The sequence below is a fragment of the Epinephelus lanceolatus genome, chromosome 13, assembly GCF_041903045.1.
Source record: "Epinephelus lanceolatus isolate andai-2023 chromosome 13, ASM4190304v1, whole genome shotgun sequence".
Taxonomy (NCBI): Eukaryota; Metazoa; Chordata; class Actinopteri; order Perciformes; family Serranidae; genus Epinephelus; species Epinephelus lanceolatus.
Window position 1 is genome coordinate 25202322 of NC_135746.1, and position 9946 is coordinate 25212267.

The window sequence follows — 9946 nt, forward strand, 5'->3', positions numbered from 1 at the left end:
AAACAGCCTCTCAGAGTCAGTCAAGGATGCTGATATTTCACCTGCAGCCAGGTGGCTCCTGCCTACAATAGTTAACCCTTTACTGGTTGTATTGAAGACCTTTTTGATAATGTGATTGCTATTGGATGAAAAAAAAACCCATATATCTCCTGTGACTAATCACCAAGTAAACTACATTTTGGGGATGGTCGATGACAACTGAAACACAGCAGTTGGAGTTTTAGCCATACAAAGCAAGACATTTAAAGACAGTGAGCTTCGAAGAAAATATGATGGGCATTGCCATTTTCCTCTGCGTTCTGACACTTAAGCTCTAGTCGTCATAACAAATGAATGTTAATATCTCATCTTGAGACATGTCTGAAAACATCCACATTATAAAATCAGAATACATCTGTCTGTAAAATTTTAGATTTAGTCTTAGTCTTGAGACGAAGGTACTTCTGAGTTTTAGCCACATTTTAGTCATTTTTATCCTTCGTAGTTTTAGTCAAGTTTTAGTCGACGAAAACTCATGACATTTTACTAATTACTTTTAGTCATTATGTGCTTGTTTTTGTTTTTTTAATCTCTAATTTAATCCAGTCAGGCTAATTCAGGTATCAAAATTTAGAATCAAGGTGACAGTTTGTATAAAAATTTAATTTAGAAATTTTTTTTCCACAGCTACAAATAATTTCTTCACACTTACAGACTGTTATTTCTCCAGCAGTGTTTGACAGATTTAAGGGGTGATTTACGAGCACACACTTACTGATCATCATTTGCAAAGCTCAACATCTCTCTATTTATGCTCTCAAAAACTTTGACACCACAAATAACTAACCTGTACCAACGTTCATTGTAAACTCTGACTCATCGATCTACCTGTTTAGAGGCAGAAAAATAACTTGTGAATAATGTGTGAGTGTTTTTGCTGGCTAGCAAAACATTCTGGTGCAGACTATTGACTAGAGTTTGCCAGCCTGTCGTTTTGTGACATATGAAGATAATTACAAGCTCACCCGCTCCCCGTTTTCAATGTCCAATAGTTGACCATGAACATTGTCATCGCGTTTCGTCTCATCAACCAAAATGAAACATAGATTTCGTCTTATTTGTTTTTATTATTTTTAGTTCGTCATCATCTCGTTTTAGTCATGGAAAAAAGGTTGTTGACGAAAAAAATTTTCAGAGTTTTCATCAATGAAGTTAACAGTGGTCTCTAATTCACTGCAGCACAGTGATAATGGATTTTTCAAGATTATTTTTGTTTGTTCTCAGTGCCTGGCAGCTAAGAGCAACACAAGACACACTGCATTTTGTTTTACACAGTTTCTGTAGTTGTTCCACTGTTTGCTATTTGTATTTACAAGAGACAGTAACTAAACTTATATTAGTACTGTTTAGTAACTGGGCATAGCTACTGGGGAAAACACAAGTGCCATCTCATTTTCCAGGCAGATCGTACTCGGTGCCAGACAGACTTGTGTGGTGAAAATTAGGCTTATAAGGAACCAGTGTAATCGCATTTGGTGTCATTATTCTGTAGCTATTACATCTTACAAGTCAAGGCAAAAACTTCTGTTTATACTTTTGTATACTTTGCCAGATATTTAATACTGTGTTGTTCTAAAACTGGGCCCAGAGAGTGACCCTGACCCGGGGAACCCACTGGTTGTTCTGGTTGTGAATCATTAACATTGTGGTTACTTGAAGCGTTCTCTGGCACAAGAATTTCCTTCGGGAAAACTAAAAAGTTGTATTGAATTGAATTGAATTTAAAATGGTGCAGTATTGAAGTGGGTGTGAACAAAAACGTCTTTTATGAAGTCGTCCTTTATCGAGTGATGTAGGATGAGTCACGCTGCGTAAATCAGCCCCAGTTTCATCTCTGAAAGAATGAACGAATAATCAACATTGAGAAAAGATTCATTTTTTTGCAACTCTCAAATGTATCTGGCCTCGTTGTACTTTTTTTGTACTTTTGTTGCATTTTCAGGGACAACAATTGACAATCCGGTGATGAGTGTGGACATTTATCTTCTTCTTCTTCTTCTTCCTCTTGAATTTGTACAGCGAGCACAAGGCTGCAAAAACAAAACTGCTCCTTTTGAGTGTTTTCAAAACCTGAAAATGGCAGTTTGAAGTAGAGGTGCAGATGTGTCGCTGCCATTGATTAATCAATGCTAGGTGCTGCATCTGAGTAAATGACCTCAAAGAGCTCAAGATGGTCAGTTTGGCGGCACAATTAAGATCCATGTAAAAACACATTGGCACTTGGTTGGGGTTAATTTGGACCCTTTCTGTCAAGTACAGGGAAACGGAAGCAGCGTAATTCCCACTAAACTCAGCAGCAGCAGCATGAAGCATTTATGATGTAGATTACTGATTAAAAATTAAATGATTCTTTTGAATGTCCTTGTAACTGTAAGAGGACAAAGTTCTTTCCTTCAAAACAATAGTAGAACATTAGGATCTTTGCATGTTACAGCTAAATAACTAGCAATGTTGAAAGTCTCTCCGCTGTAAAGCTGTTTATTTTCGCATAATACTCATTTTCCACACTGTCAATACCACTTTGTTGCTATCTCTTCTCTCCAACAGCGAGTTGACACACACACTGCTGCAGGGCCTCCGATAGCCTCCCGTCACTCACAGTCCTGTCTTCTCGTCACTTGTCTCGTTCGCTCAGGTTGCATCCGGGCTTTTGTGGCACCGTTTTGGTTTCTTACTTGCACTTAACTGCATTTTTGAATGTGTGACAATCTCAGAGGCTTTTGAACATATCAAAGTTAGAAATACCGTGAACCTCCTCGTCCTCCTCCTCTTCATCCCTCCTTCACTGACACTGAGTTTTCCCTCTTCAGTGTCTGGAATGAATCCCTATAAACTAACGATAATGAGCTAAACATTATCCTCCCTCTTCCTCGCAGACAGACCAGACCCCAGCTGGTATTAAACCCAATATTCCATGGTTGCCCAATCCAAGCCGGGCAGACTGGATGTGTACCAATTAGTGGTTTCCGTGGCAACGATACGGCCAATTCCTTTCCAGTTTTGAAAATAAGACATGGCTTTTCTTCGTCCCTTCGCCTCTGTCTCTGGTCCTGTGTGACCCTGCCGGGCTCCAGCTCTGTCTCTGGCAGTGCTCAGGGTCAATGTGATTATAGTCAAAGTGACTCCATCAGAGTTAAACCATCCTCAGAGTTTCCACAGGATGGACATGTGATCCTATTAACTGTGTTTGTCCTGTGTCATCCTCAGAGGTGGGTGGTCAGCAGACAGATGCGGTTTGAAGGAGGCTTCCAGGGCCGCTGTAATAAGTTGGTGGACGGCTGCTACTCTTTCTGGCAGGCTGGACTCCTGCCTCTACTCCACAGAGCCTTATTCAAAGAAGGTACTGTATCTCTGCTCATAGCAAAGCCCCGAGGCTGTGTACAGTGGCTGTACCGTATAATCACATGGACAGGCTTTTGACTACTAATTGCATTTTTTTTTAACTTAATCAAACGTCTTGCTCATTTTTTAATTAGTGTGTAATGACTAAACAAATGGTCTAATCACAACATGTTATTAAACTGATCACTGCAGCTTTCTCCCTCGAGAGTCGACTCAATATCAATTATATTTTCCACACTAACATGTAGAGAAAATCGCTTCACCCGACTTGAGAATTTTCCCACAAGCACACCACAAAATCGATGACATAATGTGATTCTGCTCACCATTAACCAAGAAAACAATCCTTGACAGTATTAAAGGAATACTCTACCCACAAAATAATCATTTGTTTATCAATTCCTCGCCCAGTGTCAGGCTGCTGCATGCCTCTACCAAAACAACTGGACCGAGACCTTCTTGAAGAGGTGGTCTTGGTCCAGTTACAAACGAACTCTGATGCGGTTCCTTTGTGGTGAGAACGTGTTCCGACCTCTATCCGAACCAGCTGCAGTCACATGACACGTTGTTTGGGTTAAACATGAGCATGTTACAGTCCTGGAGGATTATTAATGTGCACCTCCTCCTGTACTGCCTTAATATGCACATTCAGCACATCCAATGCATCAAAACATTGTTTTCTAGTTGGAGCCGCGCCTTGTTTTCAAACTGTATGGTTTGACTAAAATGAACAATGACAGCAATATAGTCCACGATGAGCAGCGCTAAAATCAACCTGTGTAGTTGTCCCTCCATTGTGACATTAGAAAGTGTCACATTTATCTTGCAAGTGTGCTCTTCTTCTACGTTTTGGTTACTTCCTGGATTTTTCCCACATGGATACACACCGTGCGATACGCACAAAGGTCTCACAGCAAGTAAGCAGTAAGAGTTTTTCCTCCTGTGTTGGCTTGTGTTTATCCCTGCTACACACAATGAATGTCAGTATGATAAATATGGACTTGTCATTTCCAGTTTAACCAGTTTCTCACCATAAATCTGAGGTGCTGGAGGTCATGTTTAACTTCACATGGAATGCTGATGCATTTTAAAGACACTGATTATCACAGTTTACAGTAAACAAGGTCGTCTTGTAGCAGGCACTGCCCAGGGAATGCATCGTACTGTACAGTGGGAAGTAAAGAGGGAGATGGGGGCTAATTGCAAATAAGCTGCTGAAAGAGCACGTCACAGTAACTCAAAAAAATATTCGTGTTTACATTTGAAATGTCATTTTTATTATTGCATTTTCACCTGGATTTTTGATTAGATCTCTGATTTTCTCTCTCATTCACTTCACAAATCCCTGCTTTAATTTGACTTTTTGTTATTTTTTATTTTTATTATTATTATTTAATTAATCTAGTTAGTTTTAGGACAAAAAGGGAAACTAGTGAGCATGATGTTTCACGTTTGGCTGAACTGTGTTTGTGCAGGAGAGTCGGAGCTGAGTCGGCAGCGGTGGATGTTTGAGCAGCAGGCCTTGCAGGAATACATCCTCCTGTGCTGTCAGAACCCAACAGGGGGCCTTCTGGATAAGCCTGGCAAGTCAGTACCGCACCATCTGGACACACACACACACACACACACACACACCCCACATTAAAGGCTGGTGACACTATCAAATGTAATCACACGGTTTTCACTCATTCACATCATTAACTCTCTCCTGTGTTGTTGTGTTTTTATGTGTGCAGGTCCAGAGATTTCTACCACACGTGTTACTGCCTGAGCGGCCTCTCCGTAGCGCAGCACTTTGGGAACATGGACCTCCATCACGAGATGATCCTTGGCAGGGAGGAGAACAGATTGGTGAGGCTGCAGCAGGGCTGGGAGGGAGGAACGGCTGAGCGAGGGTGGATTATTTCAGAGATGGATTATTTACTATCAAGAATGGATCCAGTTTTAGGAGAAACAAATGACTTCTCTCCGGTTCCAGTTGAAGTAATTTGGAAACTTTGTTACACCTATTACATGAGCTGAAATACCTCTTTATTGAAACTACCTGTCATGTTTTAATTATTGTAAACTAGGTGTGCTACCCATGTACCCATTACTCTGTCTCGACCTCTCAGCCACCTTGCAAACTAGTCTTTCTGCACAGTCAGCCGGCAGGTGGTGCTTAAAGGAATCGGACATTTTGTAAAACTCTGCATATTCTCTGTCCTGCTGAGAGGGTACCTGCCAGCCGTGTACCACCTGCGGTACAAGTAGCCCTGGTTAGGAATCACTGGTTGTTACATTCTGCTGCAGGAGCTGCAAGAAAAGCTCCACAGTGACTCTTGAAGTGACTCGTGAAGAAAATCAAAACATTTTTTATTCCCAAATTGCTGTCAAGTGGCCCCAAATAATCAGCATTAGTCAGAGGGTTATTTTATTAATTAGCAAACAACATCATTTTGATGATTTAAAGGAGTCTCCTTGAAAATGAAAAAGAAAAAAAAAAATCTAAATGAGCTGAACGCCTTTTAAAGTCTGATTTTGCCTCAGATGCAGTCGCACCATTTCATTTTTCCACCAGCAGTAAATAATTAAACTATTGGCCGTCTTTCATCTGCCATTTTTGCAGCACACAGATGTATTTTCTGATGAATTTACTCAAGAGAGCATGACGCTGTTCCTCATTTCTGCACCTTTGAATGAAAGACGTGCCTTTAATTCTCAGCGTGATGGTCTGTGGGTTCACTTCCTGATCATCGGGGTGCATTCTGATGCAAATTTAAAATGAGAAGCACTGACGTCTGGGTGGTGCTGAGAGTAAGATGTCATGTGGTTTGACTTTAAGATTTCAGTGGTGTTGGTTTTATTTTCCTGTTTCCTGTTTTATTACTGGCACACAGAGCTGGTTACAGTAAATCTGCCCACGGCATATGCACACAGCACCTCTTAGGTTATAGCACATGAGTCTGCAGCCGATGTGCACAACAGTTGGTTTGTTTTATTGTGTCTTCAGTAAGAGTGGATATGTACGTATAAAGCCACAGGGTGTGGACAAAATATTAGGGACACAAGCTCAGTTTAATAAATCAGCCCTGCAACAAATGCTGCCTCAGTACGCATTATTACATCTTCTCCTTTTTTCAGACGTCATCAGGGAAGTGTTGATTCAACACTGGAAAGTTTGGAGGCTGCACAAGTGGTGGTGTTGCATTAGACTGCATTGCACTGTTTTGTCCCCACCACAGACAAAGGTTGACAAAATACAGGACAGGACAAAGGTGGTATTTATTGCAGGGCTGTTGTAATGTAAAAAAAAAAAAAAAGTGGGGATGCTGTGTAAAATGTGAATAAAAACAGAATGCAATGATCTGCAAATCCTTTCAGACCTTCAGGTATATTCAGTTGAATTCAGTCCAAAGACGAGATATTTAATGCTCAGACTGATACACTTTGTTTTTTGTAAATATGCACTCATTCTGAGTTTGATTCCTGCAACATATTTTAAAAAGGTGGAATAGAGGCATGTTTACTGCAGTGTTACATCACCTTTTCTTTTAACAACACTCAGTCAGTGTTTCGGAATGAGGACACTACAGCCCAGTTTCCACCAAACACTTTCAGTATGGTACCTTTGGAACCAACAGTAATCCTTCAGACATGGTACCTAGACTCTTGCGTTTCAACTGCAAACAGTACTCTTAAATGTGGGCGGGGTTGTTGTCACTCACTGCTCTGTCCAGCACTCACTGTATTTCCTCATTACCAGTGATACAACTGGAAATCTGCACTTTGTTTATCGTCCACAGAACACTTGAACATCCACTTATTACTAAAAGTGTATGTCATATAAAAACTAAAGTGATGGTCAAAGTTGTCACAGTGAAATTTAATGTGTGTTGATGGATTCACGACGTTCACAACTCATGCATTGAATAACATTACAAGTTAAAGTTCCACCTTAAAAGTTGCCGGCAGTCGACCCAGTGAATTAAGTTATGTTTTCTCTGACTCCAGCTGCTGTGAGAGGCAGCAAAACATCCTTTCATTTTATAGTTACAGTTTACTAATAAAACTCTCCACAGTATGAACAGTGGTTACATGAGCCTCAAAACCAGCCACAGCTCAGCCCTGAGCAGAGTGACCGTCCTCTATTGACCAATCAACAGACTGCAGTGTTCACAGCTCCACCTTTTAGCACCAGATCTGTGTGCTAGGTACCCCAACAGAGGGGGGACCAAAAATGGCGACGATATGGAACGGTTCTATTGGTACCATCCACAACTTTTCACAGTGGAAACGGAAAAAATTGTACCAAACTGTACTGTACCGTACGGCTCGGTGGAAACCAGGCTTAACTGTAGTAGTTTTAAAAGTAAAAATTTTTTCTCAAGATTCACAAGCGGCCCCCAAACTCTTTAAGATTTAAAGCCTGTCTGTGTGAAAGAATGGGCCAAAGTCTGAACACTGTGAGAGATTAAGTTTCTTCATACAGCAAGCATCTTTTATCGCAAACAAAGGCCTCTCCCATAGTTGAATACATTTCAGTTAGCATGTTATGCTAACATTTGAAAACATTTTTGACGTGTTGAATACTTACTTGCCTCCACTGTATGTAAAAAAGGATTTGCAAATCATTGCACTCTGTTTTTATTTACATTTAACACAGCGTCCAGTCTTTTTTGGGATCAGGCCTGCATGTAACAGCTGTTTTTATTTGCCGTCAGTAGTTCAAGGTCCACACAGTTTAATATATTCAACATTATACTTCTAGTAGCTAGTTTGCTGCCTCTGTCATGTAGCTGTCCGTCGCTCACTCTACAGCAGGTAACACCACTTCAAAATAAAAGCTCTGTGGCAGAACTTCACTGCACTTCAAAATAAAGTGGGTTTTTTTTGTTGTTTTTTTTGTTTTTTTTTACAAATTTGACACATTGTGAGTCACTGGGGGTCCATTTAGAATAGACCCTCGACCCACTTTTGGACTGCAAACCACCAGTTGGGAACCACTGTGCCAAGCTTGTTATGTTTGAGGGATGTTTTTGTTTCATAAACATTTAGAATAAACAGTTTACATACAACTTTATACAGTGTGGAAGTGTTTAAAGAAATGGATACTTAAGCAGACCAGTCATGTTCTGAAGTAATCAATGAAAAGTCTCCATGGACAGAGGAGTACGGTTTACACTGCACTGTAACTTAAATGTACTGTAGAGGTAATACTGAAGCTGTAATTACACCCAGATTAAATAAAGCTGCTGGAAATTTGGGCCCAGAATAAACACAAAAACAGATCAATAGAAGCAACCAGAAGCTTTAAAATAAAATATTCTGGTTCAGCAGGAGTCCGATTTTCCTCTTGTTCTCTCTCGTAGGCTCCAACTCATCCAGTTTACAACATCTGTCCAGAGAAGGTGGCTCAGGCCCTGCAGTTCTTTCACCGGCTGCCCGTCCCTGATGACAACAGACAGCCAGGAGCCTCTGCTGACGACACACCGTCGGACTCCGCCACTGCCTCCGGACCAGACGACCATCAGTCCTAGTTAGTCATTGGTGGAGACGTCACTGTGTGTGTGTGAACCAGCCGACTCTGGGGAACGGGCTCGAACCAGCAAACAGCAGTCAACAGTCTGATGTAGACGAGCCCTAAATAAAAAACGGTCAGAGGGTCGACCGTCGGTAGAAATGAGGGCTGGAGTTTAGGAGGAGTTTGCCTGAATAAAGGTCAACAGTTGTGTGTGGGCAGCTTAGCATTCAACTGAATTTGTGCTTGCAATGCCTCATGTTTTCATTCTCTGAAATAAAAGGGAGACTTGGTAAGGTTTCAGTATGAATAAAACTTTATATAGCAATTTTCATAATGGTGTTATAAAATGATTTGCAATTTCACACACACTCCAGACACATTATTACTTTAAAAACACTAAGATACAACAGATAAAACACATTACACACACCTCAACATCTAAACAACATCTTTATTATCTTTGCAAAAACCAAGACTGAAGCAGGGCTGAAACTCCGACTGAGCACCTTCAGGTTTGGTCCTCAGTATTTTCTCTGGTATTTTATCCACCTTTGGGAGAGTTTACAGTCTAAAGTGACACATGGTGCATATTTTTTGACTCAGTATATTTAAATTGTTATTTTTAGGACAACAAACTGGAAGAATAAAGGATTTGCTGTATCTCCACTAGAATTTTATATTCTGTCATTTCCTTCAAAAACATCTGCAAAGAACTACAAATAACACACACACACACACACACACACACACACACACACACAATCCATTGGATTTATTACAAATTAAACAAGCAAACAAGACAACAAAAATCCCAGTCTGAGAGGCAGCAGGACGAGCAGTCCCCACACCAGAGTCTCTGCTCTGCTGCTGCACAGGAGCTCTTAAGCCCCTCCTCCACTCCATGCTCAGGTGTGCTGCACCTCGTTAACTAACGCAGCACACCTGGGCAGATCTGCAGTGGAGGGAAAAGGGACAGCAGCACATAAGACACACAGCTCCATTCAAATCAAACTTGCAGAACAATCAGCTTACTCAGTAAATAAAATATGATCCAAATAATTA

The 9946-nt window shown here is 40.8% G+C and overlaps 1 protein-coding gene across 1 annotated transcript in view; it reads left to right on the forward strand.

Moving 5' to 3' along the window:
• The window catches only part of fntb (farnesyltransferase, CAAX box, subunit beta), a 33819-nt gene extending 24610 nt beyond the window's left edge, over nt 1–9209 (forward strand). The window contains exons 9-12 of the mRNA XM_033649439.2: nt 3247–3379; nt 4857–4968; nt 5118–5232; nt 8733–9209. Of these exons, the coding sequence (XP_033505330.1) occupies nt 3247–3379; nt 4857–4968; nt 5118–5232; nt 8733–8900 (528 nt within the window). The 3' untranslated portion in view covers nt 8901–9209. The remainder of the gene's footprint in view (nt 1–3246; nt 3380–4856; nt 4969–5117; nt 5233–8732) is intronic.
• Nucleotides 9210–9946: the final 737 nt, after the last annotated feature.